General features: G+C 39.3%; 1 protein-coding gene and 1 non-coding gene across 2 annotated transcripts in view; one reads left to right on the forward strand and one right to left on the reverse strand.

The window, feature by feature from the left end:
• The first annotated feature begins 975 nt into the window (after positions 1-975).
• LOC141910651 (dedicator of cytokinesis protein 9-like) overlaps positions 976-22,843 on the forward strand; it is a 43,135-nt gene continuing 21,267 nt past the window's right edge. Inside the window, exons 1-25 of the mRNA XM_074801364.1 lie at positions 976-1,168; positions 4,026-4,142; positions 4,773-4,945; positions 5,206-5,275; positions 5,386-5,499; positions 6,198-6,329; positions 7,574-7,795; positions 8,871-8,954; positions 9,564-9,716; positions 10,179-10,382; positions 10,904-11,112; positions 11,435-11,551; positions 11,651-11,739; positions 12,443-12,696; positions 13,335-13,673; positions 13,971-14,057; positions 14,586-14,678; positions 16,486-16,560; positions 17,963-18,078; positions 18,628-18,697; positions 19,597-19,788; positions 20,201-20,347; positions 20,768-20,851; positions 20,938-21,046; positions 21,709-21,762. Of these exons, the coding sequence (XP_074657465.1) occupies positions 1,061-1,168; positions 4,026-4,142; positions 4,773-4,945; positions 5,206-5,275; positions 5,386-5,499; positions 6,198-6,329; positions 7,574-7,795; positions 8,871-8,954; positions 9,564-9,716; positions 10,179-10,382; positions 10,904-11,112; positions 11,435-11,551; positions 11,651-11,739; positions 12,443-12,696; positions 13,335-13,673; positions 13,971-14,057; positions 14,586-14,678; positions 16,486-16,560; positions 17,963-18,078; positions 18,628-18,697; positions 19,597-19,788; positions 20,201-20,347; positions 20,768-20,851; positions 20,938-21,046; positions 21,709-21,762 (3,412 nt within the window). The 5' untranslated portion in view covers positions 976-1,060. The remainder of the gene's footprint in view (positions 1,169-4,025; positions 4,143-4,772; positions 4,946-5,205; positions 5,276-5,385; positions 5,500-6,197; positions 6,330-7,573; positions 7,796-8,870; positions 8,955-9,563; positions 9,717-10,178; positions 10,383-10,903; positions 11,113-11,434; positions 11,552-11,650; positions 11,740-12,442; positions 12,697-13,334; positions 13,674-13,970; positions 14,058-14,585; positions 14,679-16,485; positions 16,561-17,962; positions 18,079-18,627; positions 18,698-19,596; positions 19,789-20,200; positions 20,348-20,767; positions 20,852-20,937; positions 21,047-21,708; positions 21,763-22,843) is intronic.
• Trnay-gua (transfer RNA tyrosine (anticodon GUA)) lies at positions 18,849-18,943 on the reverse strand. The gene is made up of 2 exons: positions 18,906-18,943; positions 18,849-18,885 (listed from the first exon to the last, which is right to left on the reverse strand). It is a non-coding gene; the product is annotated as a tRNA-Tyr (tRNA).

Consider the following 22,843-nt stretch of genomic DNA (forward strand, 5'->3'; position numbering starts at 1 on the left):
CATCGGCAGAGGTGGTTGGATAGCGCCTCTAATGATGATTGCTAATGAGTGCATACGTAGGTCTTCGTTTTAGTCATGCATAGTTCTAGTATCACAAAGTGCTTAGGCTAAAAAAAATTGATACCTTGTTTCTCCGCTCTGCTGAGCTTAAATGTTGACCCGGCCGGCCGCCTATCTACCCCATACATTACTTTTTTAAAAATCGTGATCAATTTTACCACAACAGACCCGGCCGCTATAGAAATGAACTGTTTATTAATTTTATCATATTTTACTAAAATGACCCGGCCGCTGCGGAGAAACAAGGTATCATTTTTGTTTAGCCTTAGGTTTTCGTTTTAATAGCGCATAGTTTTGAACACCCCTATTTCACTGCCCTTCTATAAAATTCACGGCTCAGGCCGGTCCGTGAATCAGTTGCAGTTTCCTGGAAAACATTAAACTAGACCACACGCGAGGCGCGCTTTTAAGCTGCGATCACAGGAGACGATTTGGCCCTGGCCGAATTGGCACGGATCAGGCTCGAGCCAATTTAATTGTAGAGAGCCGCGCTCACACGTTCACCTCACTCGATACTAAAATAAACAATCTTCTTTTGGATTAGGAGGCAATTTTTATTATAAGGCGAGTGACCCCAGGCCAACAAGCCATTGTTCAAATGAGGATAGATTGAATAAAGAGAGTAAATTTTGTTAGTTTTCAAATGAGTAAATGAGTAAATTTTGTATCTAGGATGTTTTTAGTTTTCTTAATGATACCAGTAATTTGGGAAATTTCTTGTGTATTTTGTCGATATGTGGTTTCCTGATATCGTGTATTGTCAAACCAAGGAAATCTATTTGTTTAGTTCAAAGTTGCCTATTTTTATTTGTTGCGCGCAGCTTGTGGCTGCTTGTCCGGGGCGCTTTCCGAGTCCTGCGTCTATTTCCAGATCCGCGTTTTAGCGCTTTCTCGATACGAACACCAAACCCGGAAATGATTTTCGATGTCGCTGTCAAAACTTGGTGTGGATTATTTTCAGTAGTTTGTCGTCGATTCTGAAGGGTTTACACGGATTGTCATGACGGATGTAACTCGTCGACAGTTTGCTAAGAACCTGGGAAAGAGCGGTAGCGCCGCTCAGATCCGCCAGAGCGTCTCGAATACAATCAGAGAAAGTACTTATCTGGTAAGTGCAGAACTCTCAAATCGGAACACTCCCTCGCCTTCTTATGAACGTTAGTCAGAAATTACCGGTTTTTAGTATCATGATCCGTAAATTACGCAAGTTCGTTAAGCATGACTTAACTCCCAATCATTTACAAGTTCCATGCACGACTTTGTTACTCATTTCATGATTTGAATTTTGATGTTACTTATGATTTAGTAGGGCCTACGTTGCGCGGCTATTCTCTGACAGAGCCGTCCGAACTATTCTGACGCAACTGTTTTTGACTGAAAGCTTGTATGAGTAGTAGTGGCTATTCCGACGGACTGGTGCCGACAGTTCTTAAGACTATTCCGACACAACCGCGCTTTTAACTGAACCTGTTACGAATGGCTGTTATTCCGACCGACCAGTTCGGACAGTTCTTAAAACTATTCTATTGACGAATTTCAAATCAATGTCTCAAATGGCGGCCGGAATGAAAACAATAAGAACACGTCTTATAGGCCCAAATTTGCAGAGGCTAATTAAAACTCCCAGTTTTGTTTTCATGCGCGACAATTGGGTCCTCCTAGATTCATTCATTTATTGTGGGATTTTTACTCATCGTCTTATCACGGATATTGTGATTGAACGTGTATTAGTACATACACCCTGTCAAATTATCGAGCTTTGTCAAAAAGCTAGATCGCTCGGACGTTTGTCGATATCTGCTTGTAAATGAACGTGTACGAATGTTCAGCGCGAAAGACGTGTTTTTGTCCGACGGTAAAAATGAGAAATGCGATCTGAAAGCAGGGTTCCGATCTAAGGAATGAAAGCCACTTGCCCGGGGGGGGGGGTGCAAGCATATCTGAAATTTTGCTTGCCCCCTCCAAAAACTACATGCCCTACACCGGCAGTCCCGATTGGTGGCACTATCATCCGTTGTATCGAGTGGGAAAAAAGCTTTCACATAAAATTGCACTAGCCCGGCGGACAATTGATAAACCTACTTGCCCTGATGAGAATATACTTTTCACGGGCAATCGGACAAGTGTTTAGATCGGACCCTGTTGAAAGCGGTATAAAGTACTTCACCGGTAATTATTTTACAGTCTGATGAACTAATTAGCAAATAACGATTAACACAGATACGTTTAACAGTGATTCAGTGATGTATAGGCTAATTAACAGTGTTTGGAACGTGGTGCTCGCTAAGATACGTATTATAGTAGGTCGAAATTCTATTTGGGGCAATTGGTCTAGATTTTGGAAAAATCATTACACCACGACCACCACCACTGCATACCCGCGTAATGATTATAGTGGGAGTTTAATATTAGATATTGATGTTTGATAGTGGAATGGCCTCTGTACATTCAGCTAAGCAGTTGTTAACAATAGATAGTGGAAATTAGAATTAAAATCTGCTGCCACCAGGGTCCAGTTCCACAGTTCTGAGTTAAGATTTGACTCTAGAGTTAAAACATTGAAAATGAACTAACTTTAACTCAGAGTCAACTCTAACTCACAACTGTGGAACTGGGTCCTGTATGTTGTTTTAATGGATTAAAAGCAAAATCTGTTAATCGAAAAAATTCATAAACCAAAAATTGAGAGAGACGCATTGTGTCTTTTGATTATTGATTTTTCTTAATTCTTGATAAATTTCATTTTCAATCTTATCAAGTTGTATGGTAGTGGATTTTAATCTAATTATAGATGTTTGGTTTTGTCGTGATTTCCCCGTCAGCTTTCGATACTCGGAATAACCGGACTTTTAACGTAAACAAGATAAATTCGTTCGAATACGAAATCAAAAATTTGTATCTCGGGAATTCCCGGGACGTGGTTTATTGATCGGGAATTTGATGTCGAATATTTGGCTGCGGGCCAAATTTCGCAATAAGGTCGAACTTTTCATTCATTAATGCAATTCATCTGATAAATCGATTTAAGAGTTAATATTACTTGATAAATTCCTCAATAATTCAGCCAAAAAGAGAATTCTAGAGAGTGATATATTTACCGGCGGTAAGAAACATTTCGGCTAACGACTAATAGCGATCATCAGGCATACTGAAGCCAAGGGTTAATGCTTTTTGTGTAACTGGCTCCTGGGAAAAGTCCCGCAAAAAAACGTTTTAATTCTGAAATCGATTTAAGTTCTTCATTGATTCAGTTTATCTGAAAAATCGATCTAGGAGTGTGTGTAACTGGGTCCATGAAGGGAAAATTACACTTAGTTCATCTTTCAGTATTCGCAATCTGATAAACCTGTGCACTGTAGATGCTTCGAAACTGACCCCTGTTGATCTTCTGAAACTGTTCCCTATTTCTAGCCGAAATTAGCTGGAAAATGAAATCGATCTTGTGACGCAAAATGTGTCACACTTTGGTCAGTAATAAATAGTTTTAAGAGTTACAAGCGGGTTCAAATTACATTCATTTCCTAATGGACCAAACAAACACACAGTATACATAGACTGTGCATTCTTATGAAACAATGCCTGATATACGCAACCATCTTCAACTGTCAGTATTTCGAGAGATATTAAAAAGTTTTTTCAAAATTCTAATTCGATGAATTTGGTGTTTAGAATACGGCTATGAGTTTGGATGTTGATAAAGTTTGGGTACGTAACTTTTTTTTGTTGAAGCTTTGTTTTCGCCTGTTTTTCTATCTTGTTTTTAGATTTTGAATGTTTTTCTTTTATATGAAAGAAAAGAGCGAAAAGTTATAAAGTTATTTCTTTATTGATTTTATCTCTGATTTTTTAAAATTTTCAGTTCTACATTTCTTTTGCCCGTGATAAATCTCTTCTCCGGAAGTATTTCTAATAAATGATCTGAGTCAAGTTTCGTATCAAATTATATTTGTTTCTTTTTTTTCCAGTCTAAACCTCGTACAGTTGAACCGGTGGATTACGAAACCGCGATCGTTAAGAATAAATCGCTGCTTTACAATGATCCGTTACGGGAGATGTTACTGTTTCCGCAGGACGATATATCGGTAAGTAAATACTCGCTTACCCCGGGACGCCTTCTGAAAACCTCATTTACCCCGGGACGCCTTCTGAAAACCTCATTTACCCCGGGACGCCTTCTGAAAACCTCAGTTACCCGCGGACGCCATCTGAAAACCTCACTTTAAGAAGGCGTCCCGGGGTAAGTGATTTACCCCGGGACGCCTTCTCAAAATCTCACTTACCCCAGGACGCCTTCTCAAAACCTCACTTACCCCTAGATGCCTTCTCCAAACCTCATCCCCGCAGACGCTTTCTCGAAACCTCACTTACCCCGGGATGCCTTCTCAAAACCTCACTTACCCGGGGTGTCTTCTCAAAACCTCACCCCGTTAATGCTGAAAAAAAGGTGACGTGAAGAAAGTTAAAAAGTTAAGAAAAGAAAAATGTTCAACTAAGCAGAAGAATACATGAATATTTCTGCGAATATTGAAAAATGATTTGTTATGATTATGATTTGAAATCCCACAAGGATGAGAAGAAAAAGTGTTCAAAATATTTATTCAACATTTCGACGATATCCTAATAGTCATCATCTTCAGTATTCCTGTAGGATTTTATCGTCCCAACACGGACTCACGTTGTTTCGTTAACGCAATTCGATTATGTATTTTCAGTCGTCTGTTCTAGAGCGTCGATTCCGCACGGTGAAATGTTCGGTACCGACGTCTGCTGCGAAACAAGCCGAAGGTTTATTAGTTAGAGAATGTATCAATACTTACACCGCCGACTGGAACATCGTCGAACCGAAATATAAAGACTATTCCGGCAGTTATTTACAGTTACCCAGGTTTGAATATTTGAATTTCGAATTATTTTGACGACCCTCGGGTCAGTTGCTCGAAAGTTGGTGGTTAGTCGTTAATCAGTGGATGGTTGACGTAGCGACAATTAAAAGTTCAGCGTTAATTTAGTATTTATCAGCAAGTTTATCTTTAACCCTTTCAGTGCTGACTAATTAATACCCTATAATGCTAGAGATTATTTGAAAATTTTTAAAAAGTTGTTCGAGAAAGAAACTAAAAGTATTTTTGATTTTCACGTTTTCAGACGAGTTCCAGCCACGAAATTACCGGAACAATTGTTCGAAATCGACAATGAAACCGACACCAGAGACGAAGTACGCGTTTATATCTCGTCGAGAAATGATTTCACGTGAAAATTTCCTTACGAAACGACGACGATGATAAAGAATTTGATTAATTGATGGGAACTGATTTTGTTTTTCAGGAGTCGGGCACGACGAACACGCTGTATAAAGCTCATCTGAATCAAATAACGAAACAAGGCTGGCTTTATAAATGTCCGGATAATCAAACCGAGCCTTCTGGTTTATTCACGCGGGTAAGTGAGTAAATCTGGGAGACGACCAGCTGTTTAGCTTCATGGCTTAGACTTAAGACACGTCTATGATATAGGTGAAATAGTCATATAGCGATATCGGCTTGGTGATATAGTCAATCTAACAATTTAAGACCAGTCTAAGTTCATTTTGGTTGTATGCCAAATCTAATAACTTCGGTAAGACCAGTCCAAACTCATTTTGGTTCTATAGCCTGTCTAACAACTTAAGACCAGTGTAAACTCATTTTGGTTCTATAATCAATCTAACAACTTAAGACCATTGGTCTAAGCTCATTTTGGTTCTATAGCCTGTCTAACAACTTAAGACCAGTCTAAACTCATTTTGGTTCTATAATCAATCTAACAACTTAAGACCATTGGTCTAAACTCATTTTGGCTCTATAACCAATATAACAACTTTTGGATTTAAGTTTTGTCTATGAAACCGGCCACAGGGTACCATAGTTCGGTAGTTGTGAGTTAGAGTTGAAATAAAAAAAAACAGTTTATAAGCTTGTTTTAAGTGGGTCAAATGTAACCAGAGACCTGAGGAATCTTGTCCCGTTTTTTAGTCCGGGACCAGGTTCAACAGTTCTGGGTCAAAATAATTGGTAAATGAACTAATTTTAACCGAACTATTGAATTGGTTTCATCTCGAGGGTTGAACACTAATCGTTCTCTGCGTATTATCTTTGCAGTCGATGAAGCGCCGTTATTTCTATTTGAAACAGCAGCAGGACACGACGTACGCCCTCGACTTCCATAAAGACGACAAGAAGTTCGATTCGAAAGGAACGATATTTTTGGACAGCGCTGTCTCCGTCAATAAGGTGCAAAACTATATTATCAATCCCTCTCTTCTCGCTGTCACTCTCTCTCCTATTTTCCCACCATCTCTCCTCCCTCTCTGCCTCCTATCCTCTGCCGTAATATAGAGTGAACTTAATTTTTAGCTTTAAATTTTAAAGATCAATTGGTTGTATTTGATGAGTTGCTCGTGATTCCTTTAAAAAAAAAATTCAACCCTTCATATTTTTCATCAAAATTTTCCCGATTGTAACTCGCTTCTAACCCTAATCCTGATACCAGCCTCCACTGGGATTTGAACCTGGGTCTCCGACTTGTCAGTCCTATGTCTTTCCACTAGACCACTGAGTTCTGGTGATTGTCAGAGTTTGGAAGTTTGTCCAGTCGTTGTGGCTGACCAGTCAGCGGTGCGGTGACCAGTCAGCTGTCTCTGGTGACCAGTCAGGTGTGGTGACCAGTCATCTGTGGTGACTGGCTGTCCAATGCTCCATTCATTACGAACAGGCTATGATTCTCTGATTTAAAGAGACTTTCCAATCAAACTCGATTGCTTTATTTCAAAAAGAGCAATTTTTCCACCAAATCAAAACATGATTCAAAGCCAGACATAAAAAGATACTGAACACAAGAGGACAATAAAGTTTGCTGCTAGTATTTCACACATAACAATTAACCATCTAAGTGATTTTAACTACTGGGCCCGGTTCCATAGTGAGGGCTTTGACTTAAGACCAGTCTAAGACCAACTTAGTTCTATAGCCAATCTAACAACTAAGACCAGTCTTAAGATTTAAGACCACTTTTGGTCTTAAGTCCTGACTATGGAACCGGCCCCAGATCTACAACATTCAAATCATCGAGGAAAATGACAAAATATTAGAATAAAATGTTTAAACTGTTTTGCGAATGACTAGATTGAAAATTAAGATGAACACAATGAAAAATGTTTTTTCATATTGGAAAATTCTGAACTTCAACTTGAAACAAATAACACAATCATCAGCGATGATTAAACCTTTCACTGCCCATCCTTGTTTTGATACATATTAGGCCTGCTTTAGATTAACAAGTTTTGTAAACCAAATGAAAGTTTCCAGTTTCCAAATCTGCTATAGAATAGAACACATAACATAGATTGATTGCATAGCTTATCATTTTTGACTTGGGCTGTGTATTATTACTCATTAGCTGGTGACTGCAAGATCCGGTTCTGTCATGAAAACACCGAGGACGGGTAAAAAATAATTTGCTTCCGCGTTTTTTTTAGTCGTCGAAGAAAGGTCGTCCGATGTTCGAGATACACATGGCCGACCAATCGTTTTACACGCTGGCCGCCGAAAACGAGCAGGACGTCGACGATTGGCTGAACAAACTGAAGAAAGTACTCGCGGCCGAGAGCATCGGCGGCGACGACCGAACGAAAGATGGGTCGACGAAAAACGATTCGAAAAAAGAAGAAAATCACAACATGCCTCCCGAACTAGCGAAGGTCAGCGTTTTATTCAGTTTCGGAAATCGCATAATTTCAGAATATGTTTATGAAGTTCTTAAATCTTGCAGTAAGAACTAGAATGAGTGTGAAAACAGGGTCCTTGCAGATCAGGGAATTTTGACTGTTTTCTTGAAAATCATGGGAAAGTCTGGATATTTGAATTGTTTGGTTTCTTGTTGTTCTTGCTAGTGAGAAGTAGCACAAGGAACCTCTCCATATAAGAAACAGCCCTCGCTGAGGATATCTTATAATTCAATCAGGGAATTTGTGGTGTTTTGTTGTTTGTGCTGCTGGCGAGTGGCACAAGGAAGCTCTTGATAAGAAACAGCCCCCACTGAGAATATCTTATAATTCAATCAGGGAATTTGTGGTGTTTTGTTGTTTTTGCTGGTGGTGAGTGGCACAACGAAGCTCTTGATAAGAAGCAGCCCCCACTGAGCATATCTTGGGGAATGGGGAATTTTTGATTCCCTGATATAAACCCTGGAACTTTTCCCATGAGCTAATATTTGTTTGACATTTCGACTATATTTTCATAGTCATCTTCATGAATACATAAGAATATATATCTCACTTAGTATTCATGAAGATGACTATTAGCATATAGTGGAAATGGAGAATAGATGTTACTGGTGAAGACCTCAAGGAAACATTTCAAACTTTATCTTCAATCTAACTGTGGGAGTTTTTATATTATCATTACAACACTGACTCTGCGTGTTTCATCAATATTTCTTGTTAGAACGATGACCACACTCAAACGTGGTGAACGGATAATAAGATAAAATCCCACTATTTACAGATTAAAAGAATTTAAAAACTAGAATTTATTAATATTTACTAATTATTTACTCACTCACCAATTTACTCAATTAACCTGTCCTCCTCTGTATATATACCCCTGTTTTTAGTCTATTTCTCACACCTGCAATGATCTCTAGGGTGAGATCGAAACGTCGTTTAATATTTTAGATTTAATAAATAAATTCTGGTTTTTGAATTCTTTTAATCTGTAAATAGTGGGATTTTATCTTAATATTTCTTATTGTTTGTTTTTGCTTGTTTTATTCAGTACGCGCGGGAAACAGAATCGTACCTCGCGCAACAGAGGAAAGAAAACCGTCAGAAACTGTTCGCCGTTTATCCCGAATTACCGGTTAGTTTCAAATATCGGGGGCAGCAGTTACTCAAAAGTGAGTTAGAGTTAACCAGTGGATAAATGACATAGTAACAATTAAAAGTTCATTTTCACTACGGTATTTGCGCTGGTGAAGATCTTTTGAATGAAACAGGTGCTAAACAAATTTTTTGATTATCATTATCATCGTTATAATATTTCTCCACCGGTTATCTTTAACTAACTTTTGAGTGTTCAATTTAAAGGAGAGTCTACCGTATTCAAATCATATCAACTGCACTATTTTGATTTATCTGCAGGATATCTTTAACCAAATATTGCGTAACTGCAGCCCCCGGAAGCCAATTCGGCATTTCTCATCAAACTTAACTGGAAACAGTTGAACTGATAGATTCCCGGATCAACAACAACAGATTTCGAATTTCTAGCTACGATTAATCTGTATTTGTAGAAGAATAAGCTTCTTTGACTTTTGAGCAACCGGCCCAATTCGGCGACTCTCGTCAAACTTAGCGCCAGAAACAGTTGAACTGGATCCAGGAGCTCGCTCGATAAATTCCCCGAATCAAGTTCACGCTCGGTCAAAACAGATTTTGAATTTCTAACTGTATTCATTCATACTTGTAGAAGAATAGCACTCGTACGGACGACTGTTACGAGGGTGACGTCGAAGTGTTCAAAGATCAGTTCGAGAAGCGTTTCGTCGTTACTTGTGAAGAATTCCGTACGGCGCTGCAGGGAAACATCAGAGACGACGGAGAAACTGAAATATACACTAACGTAAGTTCCTCATTCATTCTCTTGAGTCCATTTTTTGGGGGAAAAGTTTGTAAATCTTAATTTCTGTTTTCCTCGCAATAAAAGTCTGGTTTCACAGATTTCCATCCGGAAAAAAGACTGAAAAACAGAGGAAAGCAAATTTCAATTTAATTCAAAGTTTATTTGTATAAAAAACGTCTAACGGATACAATCAACACACAGATTTAACAATAGGAATAGCAGAATGTGGATTGCTTATATAAAAGTCAAAGATGCTACAAAGTTCATTTTGAGATTAATAATTATACATTTATGAAGATTTAATCAACTTAACAGACAGCTGCGGGACCAGTTTTTGGAGCCAGTTGCGAGTTGTGAAATTTCACACTAGAGTAATTGAAAATCAACTGATTAAACTCTATTCAGTCGATCAAATGAGTTGAATCAAGGTTGAATGAATATCTATCTAATTTGATATTTCAGCCGGAGCCATTTTTCATAACGATGGCGCTGTACGACGCTAAACGAGGACGGAAAGTATCCGAAGATTTTCACTACGACCCGAATTCGCAGCATCTACGAACGATGATTCCGAAAGAGCTGCGATTCGGAATCAACGATTCATCGGCGAAAAATAGCGAACCGGAACTGATCGTAAATCCTGACTGGTTGTTGTCTCGTAATAAAGTACGTCTGCTGGTTTGTTGAAAATAGCGTTTAATTCAAAAACCCTGGGCCCGGTTTTATAGACTGGTATTACCTTTAACCAGCCCCTGGGCTCAGTTTCGGACTTGTGACAAATTCATGAATGGTCTTACATCATTTGTTAGATTAGATAGAACTAAGATGGTCTTAGGCTGATCTTAAATCAGGGCCATGTCTGAGCAACTGATCCCTCATGCGCTTGTGACAAAAATGGTCTTAAATTTTAAGACTGGTTAAGTTGTTATATTGGTTATAGAACCAAAATGAGCTTAGACTAGTCTTAAGTTGTTAGATTGGTTCTGGAAAGAAAATGAGCTTAAGTTGTCAGATTGGTTATAGAACCAAAATGAGTTTTGACTGGTCTTAAGTGGTTAGATTGGTTATAGAACCAAAATTAGCTTAGACTGATCTTAAGTTGTTAGATTGGCTTGGATGGTCTTAGGCTTGTCAAAATTTCATCCCATAGAATTCTATTATAAGAAAATGTTCTCATTTAATTTCAGTTTATATTATCGGTAACCGTTCAGGATCGCAGTCCGGAGATTTACCTCGTCGCGAAAATCGAGAAAGTTCTTCAAGGCGGAATTTCTGCCGCGGTCGAGCCGTATATAAAAAGCGCCGACCCGAAACTCGGAACAAAAGTTCACAAACACATGCGTCAATGCTGCGGTCGAATCGGTCAATATCGAATGCCGTTTGCGTGGGGAGCCAGGTAACGAATTCATTCCTTAAAAACTTCTTCCAAACGGAAAACGCTTGAAGCTCCTTTAATCTGAGCAAAATGCCTGAAACTGCTTTGAAACTTATTCAATTTTGAGAAATAGGCCACGATTTTGCCAGACTTTTTGGAGGGCACATTCAAATTTTGACCAGTCCACCTGGTCCACCCCCCTAAATCTGCCGTTGCCCCCTTAGTGCCTAGTCTTGTTGCTGTTTCTGATATTCTGTTGATATTTTTGTTGATATTTCTATATTATGTTGATATCGTTGATATTCTGTTGATATTTCGTTGATATATCCTGTCGATATTTCAGGCCTGTTTTCACGAGTCGCGGCGAACTTCACGTTTACTCGAACTTTCAACTGTTTCGACAAGAAAGTTCTCGAATCTCTGAGGAAGAGCTTCTTCGACGTTTACAAGATATCAGCAGGTGATTTTAACTCTCCTCCCCCTCGGACAAATTACCCCCTCCCCCCTTTCGTACAAATTCAGTTTTGGAATCTTAGATTTAAACGTTTTTCTTATGCAGGCCCGATAAACAAAGTAAATGGCAGCAAATACCGGCTTCGCTGAAGGTCACCGTGGAACCTTATATACCAGGAGAGACGCCTATTAGTAGTAAGTAGAACTATGTAGAATTGTCCATTAGCCGCTGGGAGGTCAACTCGGAGACTCGGTGAAAACCCATTAAACTACCGAGATAACCTTTTAACTCGCCGAAACATTTTCTTTTCCCTATTTATGAATACAAGCGATCCTTGTGAATATTACTCTCACGACAGACAAATTTTGTCTTAAAAGATCTGACGTGACGACAAGGCCGATTAAACATAGATGGATCTTATAGACAGGTTTTGATTTTTCTCTATCGGTTCCGGAATTCTTTTACCCGGTGCGTTCTTTTCAACCAGAATTTGCGCTACCTACTCCAGAATAGTATAATCAGTAAACCTGATAGCAGCAGCCGATAGAGAGTTTATAATCAGTAAACCTGATAGAAGCGACCGATAGAGAGTTTATAATCTGTTAAACCTGATAGAAGCAGCCGGTAGAAAATTTGCGATCCGGAATTGCTATTCCTAAACCTGAATATGTAATGTATCCGTATCTGTATGATACAATGCTACATCCTGATTTGGCATATACGCAACTGTAGAGAGAAAAAAAATGTTAGGCGCTGGTCTGTTAAGTGCGGAGGGCGGCTAGGATTCGCTCTGCAGTCGGTTAGCTGACCGCGCCGTCGCTGTGGCGATTCCAATCGACTATTGTTAAATCGAAATTCACGAACGTTTCTAGATTTTTGTTCGATTTAAATTTACAGATACGTTGACGCCGTCGTTGGTTCCCGTTCGTCCGTTCGCTCAGCCGCCCGAACAATCTCCGACGCTCGAGGTCGACGAATTCCTGCCGGACATCGGCGAACTCAGTTATCCGTACACGTCGTATATCAATAACCTGTACGTCTATCCGAAATCGCTGAAATACGACAATCAGAAAACGTTCGCGAAGGCGCGGAATATCGCGTGCTGCGTCGAACTGAGAGATTCAGACGATGAAAATACGACTCCGCTCAAGGTAGATAACTCGCCGATAGATCAGAGAAATCTCAGCATTCAGTTCCAAAGGTGTTAGAATCAGTTCATCTTCAATTAGTTAACTTCGATTCAAATCGTAAATCGCAACGTGTAGAACTGGGTCCAGACTCTAATAAGGTTTACTCAGAGTCACAACTGCGGAACTAGGTCCTGGATTCTGGACCCAGTTCTGCAGTTGTGAGTTATGATTTGACTCCGGGTTAACTAATTCATAATGAACTATTTCTAACTCTAGAGTTTACTCCAACTCCTAATTGTGAAACTGGATCCAGACGTTTAAGTTAGAGGTACCTCTGATCAGATAAATTTGAGTCAAGTCTTTACTCGCATCTTGCGGAACTGGGTTCAGGGTTTTCAGGACGAATTAATAAGAAAAGGGCAGATATTATAATTATGGCTCATGGAAGTGATTGAGTAATCGGCATTTTCAGAATTTTAGATTTGAAGAGTTAAAGTATATTTATATTTTCAGCATATTTACTAGATATAGCGCAGTTATGTCTATATTTTCATCCTAGTTTTGTTTATACATTTTCAGTGTGTTTATATGTACATTTTTAGCATAGATTTGTTCATATTTTAAGCGTATTTACGGTCGATTCACATGTATATTTTTAGCGTATTTACGGTCGGCCCGGCGGACCCGTGTTCACGTGCGTCGCGTCGGCGCCTGTTCTACATCACAATTCGACGCCGGATTTCTACGACGAGGTGAAAATCAATTTACCGACGCAACTCAACGAGAAACACCACCTGCTGTTCACGTTCTATCACGTTAGCTGCGAATTCAAGGCGTCGTCCCGCGCGAGCCTCGTCGCCGAGGCGCCCGTCGGCTACGCGTGGTTACCGCTGCTCGCCGCCGGCAGGAAATTCTGCTCGGCCAATCAGAGTTTAGCGATCGCGGCGACGTTGCCGGCGAAGTATCTATCGCACGAACCGCTCGGACTCGGGAAAGGGGTAAGTTGTTTATCGACTCTTCTCAGAACTACATCTGAATCACCCTATGACATCATCTAAATACCAGTCTTCTCGAAAAGATGTCTGCTGCCATTAATCCCCTTATGACATCATCAAATTGCCGACTTTTGACTTAATTTAATTCCTGTTTATTCGATACCTTTTAGGATGCGTCAGGACACATCTAAAGACCCTCCTATTCAGATAACACTAGTTCATTTGGACTGATAGAATAGGACACCTGCACTGTATTATATAATTTATTATTATGATGGTTATTAATAATATTATTTACAGTTTACTGGTCCGGAAATAAAATGGGTCGATTCCGGAAAACAGTTGTTTCACTGTGATTTACGTCTGGTATCAACTATTTATACGAAGGTAAACATCTATTACTCGCCTAGGCGAATAATCTGACATTCGATGATATCAAAAGTTTATTATTCCGGCAGTTTTGAGATTGATCTAAATCCCATTTATATAGAGACAGCCCTGGGGCCAGTTGCATAGTCATGGTTTAGACTTAAGACTAGTCTAAGACCAACTTAGTTCTATAGCCAATCTAACAACATAAGACCAGTCTTAAGATTTAAGACCACTTTTGGACTTAAGTCGCGACTGTGCAACTGGCCCCTGTTCTCTGAAGATGCGATTGTCAGACAGCAGAGAAACAGTTCCTGTCTGTAATGATGAGATTTCTGTTTATTGATCGTGATTATTGATTATTATGATGAAGTTTATTGATCTTGACAGTTTCGCGATTCACCTACAAATCTCATCTTCAGAGATACAGTAATGATCTCTGGAGGTGGGTTTAAAAAAACTTAAAATGCAGATCAGTTTATTCGTCATCTCTTACTGGCATCAATTCAGCCTGGAACCTTCGATTAACGCTGTGTTTAATTTCAGGACGTTCACCTGCATAATTTCTTCCAACACTGTCAGAAAACAGACGGCATGCCAACGCCTGCTAACGACATGGAAACCAGCAATAAACTAAAAGTGAGTCGTTTCGCTTTCTCGATACTGTTGTCCAAAAGAATTAAGGAAATCAACCTCCGAACAGGTTTTAGTTCGATAAAGCCCACAATCACGAAGTTAAGCTAATAAAGGATTCGACTTTTAGCTCTAAATACTATGAGCCATTTTCAAAACATATTCTTTTTCTATGACTCATAGCATTTGAATCGAAACGTTAAGATCATCTTATACTTTTACTTCGTAAATAGTGCGCTTTTTCTTCAGCTCAGTTATACAGTCACTTGACTCTGGAAACCGACACTGTTTTATTTCATTAAGTTGACATCCGTCTTTATATTTCGACATTTTATTATGTTGTTTTATGTTAGATAATTTTGTAACTGTGAATGCAGTGTCGCTTCATCGTGTTGGGTATACGAGTATATATATATATAACCAACGTCGTCAAATTTTACACGCATTGCGCCACGAACACTGCAGCTTAGAATTGACTTGACCTTTCGAGAACAAACAATTTACGTTTGGTTTTTCTCGGAGTTAGATCTGCATAGTTGTAGCTTGAAGGTCTAATAATAATTTTGAGCAATGTTTCAGCCATCATCAGACGCCTGACGATGGCTAATAGTATTTAGCCGAAACGTTGCTCAAAATATAATAATTTTGATAGAGAACTTTTCATTTTTGGTTGAATTTATTATGGGATTTCTCACGTTATTCATCATACACGGATATTGTGTATCTTCGGGTCTAAAGGTCTGATAACCCTTCACCGAAATGTTCATGATGTTCACAAACGAGCTTAGCCAGCGCCTTCACACCTGTGATGAGACATTGTCACTGATCTCGTAAAAAAAAACACAACACGAACAATCAACGATATTTCGCCGTATTTCAGTTGGCAATTATAAAGTCGCAGTTAAATCTGGCGCCAACCGCGCAGACGGGAAGAGCGTTTGAGGTAGATGGCAGCACTTGTTCTTGTTGTCTTGCGCATCTGCTATGATTACGAATGCCGAATACATTATAATATATTTTATCTCGTCTTGCCGCCGACCACCACATATAGATTCTGTGTAGAGAAGAGTAGCTGGGCAGAATGCTCCAACCACTCTACCTCAAAAACATCACATTCTATGTATAATAAATAGTCTACACCTTAGAAAACATACACAAGCACACCTTGCTCATTTCTACATCCTCCCTCGGCAGCAATTTGAACCCAGTGGCATCAAGAGACTGCCACTGGGCAAAAAACCCTGCCTGTTTAGTCCTAGTGCGCGGGTTCACCCAAAAATAGCTGAAACGATACATCTGATTGGCTAATTATGCTCGATAATGACTTCATGGCTAAGACGTGCATGTCCTTGCGCACTCAGGCTTATCATGTCTTGGAGAAGTGTCGGAGACAAAATGCAACGATCGACGAGTGACAAGTTGCCAATCTTAGAGTTTATTTCAAATGTTTAAATGCGAACAGGTTTAAAAATAGATGAGAGAAATACAAAGCATGAAATCATTGTCATAAAAATGGCGCAAGTAGAGGAATAGATATAAAGAAAAGCAATCAGTGAATACAAATCAGTCGTCCTAACCGTCAGCCAGCTAAAGCGTTATTAGGCAGAGTCTCACGATGCCATCAGGCTCCCGAGGGAGGATGCCAGATAGTATAGTCAACGCATGAAACCTTTTTTGTAGAAACAAATATGGCATGGGCTCTTCGTTATAGAGAATATGATAGAGTTCTTTCGAAACGCCCCCGGTATAGGCAAAATATTTAAACACTATCGTTCAGTAGTTAAATGTAAAATATATGTATGTATATATGAAGGCTGGTAGCGGTCATGCCAGGGTGGAAAACCAGGAAGAGGCATCTCGACCGGCCGATTTGACCTCGATTATCAAGGTGAGTGCGTCGTTTGGCTTATCGAAGGTCAAGGTCATTACCACCACTACTACTACTACTACTGCTACTATTAGCTTGCCGCGACGCTTGATTTTTTAACGCGAATCGACAGCTGCAATTTTTCACTAATAATCAAACAGGTGCATGTATGTCATAATCAGGTGCATCTTTACAATGTTCAATCAGCTGCACACTCGTTCAATAACATCAGATGCGGTAGTTACGTATGTGCACTTATGATAATTTCAACGCGGTACGGGTAGATGATGCGGGTACCATCAAACAGCACCTGTACTATCAGGTGCATTGATGTATGTTCCACCAGATGCGTAAAGTATCATTTTTGAAAGATCAAGAAAAACTGAGCCAAATTCTTAAGTAATTGAAAATAAGCACTTAACTTTTATTCTTGATTAAGCCTTTGACATTTATGGAATTTATCTTAACTTTTCTCGGTTTGGACGGGTATAAATCATTGATTGATACTAATGATAATCATTTTTATTGATAATTGGTAGCAATTTTGTTGATAATTTCTTTTTCATGCAATTTAATGATCGCTTTATTTTTAACAAGTGATTGATTTTTCTCACAACTTTTGCACAGAATTTACTAACATCACTGACATCGTATCATATTTCTACTAATATCGACGTGTTAATCTTGTATTTGTAGAAGAATGTGAAGATTAGATTATATTCTAGTTCCACACTTAAGAGCGGAACTGTGGAACCAGGTCCTGAGCTCCACAGTGTTTGAATTAACTTTTGACTCGAATGACATTCTGTTAAACCCACAACCATCAAACTAGGCTCAGTTCTACAATTGTTGGTAAAGTTTCGACTCCCGGGGCCAGTTGTGCAGTTACACAGTTGCACAGTGAACACGGTTTAGATCTGAAACTAGTGTTCATTAACCAATCTAACAACTTGTTCTTAAGACCACTTTTGGACTTCTCGACAATGGAACCAGACCCAAGGGCCACTCGTGTGGTCAATCGTGGTTTGATTTAGATTTAGGCATAGATTTAAGACCGGCCTATGGGCATGTTAATTCTTTAGTCAATCTAACAACTTGAGATGAGTCTTAAGAGCAAGACCACCTTTGGACTAAAGCGACAACTGTGCAACTGGGCCCAGAAAAAAATTCAAAATCCAACCAAGAACTACGGCGCCAGGTGCTGAATCATGATTCAAAACTTGTTCTTTTCGTGAGATACTTGATTTCATTTCTCGTGGTTTCGTGAGCGCGGATGAATACAGTAATCGTTTAGTAGACAAAAACCCACAATAAAAAAGAAAACCTATCTGATAGTTTGACGTTTTGGGTTTTAGTCGACTAATTGATATTGGACAGCCATTTGTCCATGGAAACCAACAGTAATCGTTGTCTGTTTTTCTAGTCACTGTTAGCTGTAGATGTCAGCGTGATGGTCAACTTCCTACCGACTTTATTAAATCAACTGTTTCATCTGTTACCGCATACTAACAGCGAAGAAGTAGCTTTGAATACCGTCAGGTTCGTATTCGTTACACGGGGTGGCGCCACTGACCTGGAAAACTCAGGGAATTTGGATAATGCTATCGACCAGGGCTTGGTTTCATAGAGGTGGAAGAAAGATAGTCCCTGGGAACATTTTGAAATTCATCAGTTATAACCATGGTTTCTTATTGTTACTACGGTGGTTGTCGTCCAGATTGAGGATTTACCCCTTGGGATAACTTCGATACTCAGTCTATGAAACCGGGCCCAGGGGATTGGCTGCTCAAAGGTTTGTTAAGATAATCGGTAGAAAAGTTCTTAACCTACAGTTGGGTCTAACCAACATTTGAGCAACCGCCCCCTGGCGTTGCCTTATCAATAATACGTGATTCAATGAATAATGAATGAATTGTAACCGTTTAAACCTAGAAAGTTCTCTGATTAATCGGGGAAAAATCTGGGATAACCCGGGGAATTTGTAAATTGCCGGAAAGTGGCCACCCTGGTCAAATTTCTTGTCTGTCTTCAGGGATGAAAATTTTTGAATCGCTTGAAAATGAAATGTGAATAATTGTATTGTTGTAGGGTGCTCGTACATGTGATTTCAATGGTGCACAGTGTTAAAAAAGACGACATACTTCATTCCTATGTTAAGGTAACAAAAAGCTGCCTTATTTTCTTTCATCTATCTTTCCATTTCAAAACAAACAGGTAAAGAAGAATGGATTGTAATTGTCAAAACATAGCTTCGCAGTTCTTAGATGTTTGTGACATAGAAGTCGGTATCAGGAGTCAGAAAAAAATGTTGCCCTCGGACTGGATTTGAACCAGCGACCTAAGGAGTTCAGCTCTGGAGATGCCTTCTACAGTCCTCCGCTCTACCAACTGAGCTACCGAGGGCAGATATTAAAATTGTAACGTCTTGAAACTAAGTATTTTACTTGTCTCTGATGCCAGGTGTCGATAATAGGCCCATTTTGATAATCACACCTGTTGGATATTTTCTGTCAGCTTTAACCCTTTTAGTGCTGATAGTTTCATTCCCTAAAGGCTGCAGATAATTTGAATGTTTTGGAAAATTCCATCCCAGTGCGGTGTATAACAGGCATACCACTAAACTGTGAATACCCCACAGTGCGGTGTATAACAGGCATACCACTAAACTGCATCTATTCCATAGTGCAGTGTATAACTGGCATACCATTAAATTGTATCTACCCCATAGTACGGTGTATAAAAGGCATACCACTAAACTGCAAATACCCCACAGTGCGGTGTATAACAGGCATATCACTAAACTGCATCTACCCCATAGTGCGTATAACCTGGAAACCACTATATTGCATTTACTTTGCTGTGCAGTGTATCTTTAGATATTTGTATTTACAATGTTTGACAGATGCAACCATCTTTCAATAGAGATGATTAGTAACTAAATGGATACATCGCACCGTGGGTGCATACAATATAGGGTGGATAGATTATACACCGCATTAACGGCATTTCATGCACTGAAACAGTTAATTTCATGAGAATTTATTCATTTTTCGTCAGTACGTTTTTCGAACGACCGAAGCCAAACATAAAACGGTGCACGAAGAACTGGCGAAGAATCTGACGATGTTACTGCGACCTCAGAAAACTGATCATCTAGTCCTGCAAAAACTGCTCAAACATTGCTGGTTCTTCTTCGAAATAATGATCAAAAGTATGGCTCAACATCTACTGACGACTGGCAGAATCAAGGTAAATTTAACTCATCCTCTGCCTCCATTAACCCCAATCTTCTGCCACACCCTCTTTATGTATCATCCTCCATTCATTTCCCTCTTTCCCTCTATCCCTTCATCTCCCTCTCTCTCTAACCAATCCCTTACCCTCCCTTTCCCTTGCTCCCTGAACGATATCTCTTTCTCACTCTCTCTGCCTATCATCTTCTCTCTCTCTCTCTCTAATCAATCCCTCGCCATCTCTCCAATTCCTCTCCCTCGTCCTCTCATTCTCGTCATTCAATCTCCTTCTCTCTCCCTTCATCCTCTTTCCAACTCTTCCCTGTAACTCTTCCTCTACCTACCTTCCATTTCCTCTAAAATCAGACCAGTTTCTGATAGCTATAGTTTGCAGCTAATCTCAGTGTGTGCGATGTATATTTTTCTAGATGTCTCGTAACGAACGTTTCCCACCCGATTATCAATTCCGTCTGCAGAACATGCTACAAGCTCTAATCAATCATATCATGCACAAATGTAAAGAGATGCCGGTTGAGACTCGAGCTGCTAACCGCAGTCTGGCGAATTTCATCAGGGTAAGTAGTGCACAATCAACATTTCATTTATTTAGTTCAGTTCATTTGATGAACTCATCAATTAGATACGAGGCAAGTTACAAAGAACATTACATACAATATGAGCACATCAGGGATTCAAAGAAATCCTATGGATTGTCAAAGTTGAACCCCAGCAAATTTGACAAATTTTACCCAAAACCTGAAAAACCCATGAAATTTAACAGAGAGTTGGGACAAATTTTGCCAAAAACCTGACATTTTGATAATGCCTTTGACCTTTTGAATTCAATTAAGATGAATGAATTTTATCATTTTATCATCAGCTAGAAATTTCTCTGAAGGACCAACCGGTCAGCAGAATTTGTCTCGCTATATTCAAGAGGGTTACTTAAAGGAAAGAATTAAGAACAATTTTTTTTGGTTTTGTTTTTACGCCAGGGTTGTTTCACGTTCATGGACCGAGGAGTTGTGTTTCGTTTCATAAACATCTACATGGATCATTTCAACATCGGCGACACGAAGGTATCATCTATAATTCATATTAACCCTTTCCATTCGACGTTCGACTTGATTCTGTCTATGTAAAATGGTAATTCGATTGTTTTCAGGTGAAACACGAATATAAGTTTGAATTTCTGGAAACGCTGTGTAATTTCGAACACTACATTCCGTTGAACCTGCCGCTGATGAAAAAAGGCAACATAAAGACTTATAAAGGTAATAAAACTCTAGCTTCATTCCTCGTATTGATTGTACCCTTTTACACCGGGGTAGAATTCATCCGTTAGGTCCAATTGTACAGTCGAGACCTTAGAAGCCTGTAACAATCTTGGTTATATAGCTTATCTAACAACTTAAGACCAGTCTAAGCTCATTTTGGTTCTATAGCCAATCTAACAACTTATTACCAGTCTAAGCTCATTTTGGTTCTATAGCTAATCTAACAACTTAAGACCAGTCTAAGCTCATTTTGGTTCTATAACCAATCTAACAACTTAAGACCAGTCTAAGCTCATTTTGGTTCTATAGCTAATCTAACAACTTATTACCAGTCTAAGCTCATTTTGGTTCTATAACCAATCTAACAACTTAAGACCAGTCTAAGCTCATTTCGATTCTATAGCCAATCTAACAACTTAAGAACAGTATAAGCTCATTTGGTTCTATAACCAATCTAACAACTTAAAACCAGTCTAAGCTCAGTTTGGTTCTATAACCGATCTAATAACTTAAGACCAGTCTACGTTCATTTTTGTCTTTTAGCCAATCTAACAACTTAAGACCTGTCCTTACTTGACCCACGGAGATGTTTGATCCACAGCTGCTTATCATATGTTGTTAACTCTCTATAACTGACTAATTGAAACAATGTGCTGTAGTTTCAGGAGTAAATAATGACGATCCATTAGGCCTGTCTAAAGGGCCTGTCGAGGGTAATGAATAGTGTATTACATTCTAAATATCAAACTGGAATCATTCCCCGGTATTGGTTGCAAAATCTTGCCTGAGAATCAGTTGAATTTAGTGTCAGTGATTGTTTCGTGCACGGTATAAATCAATCCTTCAATAGGCGCAATTCAGGCTTTCTATGGTATTGATTGAGGTTCTATTTCAAATTGAGATCTTGTTTCTTATTTTTGCACGTCTACTTTGAAGAAATCAGTTTAGAAGGTAAACTAACCTTGCTACGTAAGGTTTCAGCGTCGTGGTTTTTCTTCTATTTAGTAAATGGTTGTTTCATGGTTCCCACAGAACAGGGAAATTGGGAAAAACTTGGGAATTTGGAAATGATAATTCGCGGTTTGGAAATATTTGGGAATTTGAGAAATTTTCCCCAAATCAGGGAAATTTTTTGGAAATTCATTAAATTTCACATATTGCATTTGCCAAGGGCAACTTCAGCGATTTCCCTTGAAAATCACCTTTATCAACCAGTCACCGCAAAAATGTTGACTGTAGCATGATAATGTCTGTTCATTTCCATTTGGGAAAATTGAAAAATCACCCATGGAATACTTGGGAAAAACTTGGGAATTTTGAATTCATATAACTGTGGGAACCATGTTGTTTGTTTCTGGTTTTATTTGGTTTCATCTAGGAGTATCTAAAGCCGGGCGTAGGTCGGCGTTGCGACGCGACTCGATCGTCGCGTTGCGTCACAAGTGGCCGCGCAAGTCTGTTGCGACGCGGTTGTCAGCGACTGTGTGCGACTAATGTCTATTTATTAATGGATGAGACCTGTTTTTCTGGGATATTTTGCTTACTTTTTGGGGTACATACCTCATTTATGTCTTAACAGAATGCCAAAAATCGCGGACAACAACTGAATATCCGATATATTTCCAGTTCTGTACCAATTAGATGGATTGGCAAAAAGACTCCTTAAGTCCAGTTGAATGAGAGAGAAAATCCTCCATTTTGTCAAATTTCTTGAATTTTTACATTGTCACCATGCCTACGAAATGAAGTTATTTTTCTTGTGGGGTCTCAACAACTAAATCAGGGTGGCGTAGG

Source organism: Tubulanus polymorphus, chromosome 9 (genome assembly GCF_964204645.1).
Source record: "Tubulanus polymorphus chromosome 9, tnTubPoly1.2, whole genome shotgun sequence".
Classification (NCBI taxonomy): Eukaryota; Metazoa; Nemertea; class Palaeonemertea; order Tubulaniformes; family Tubulanidae; genus Tubulanus; species Tubulanus polymorphus.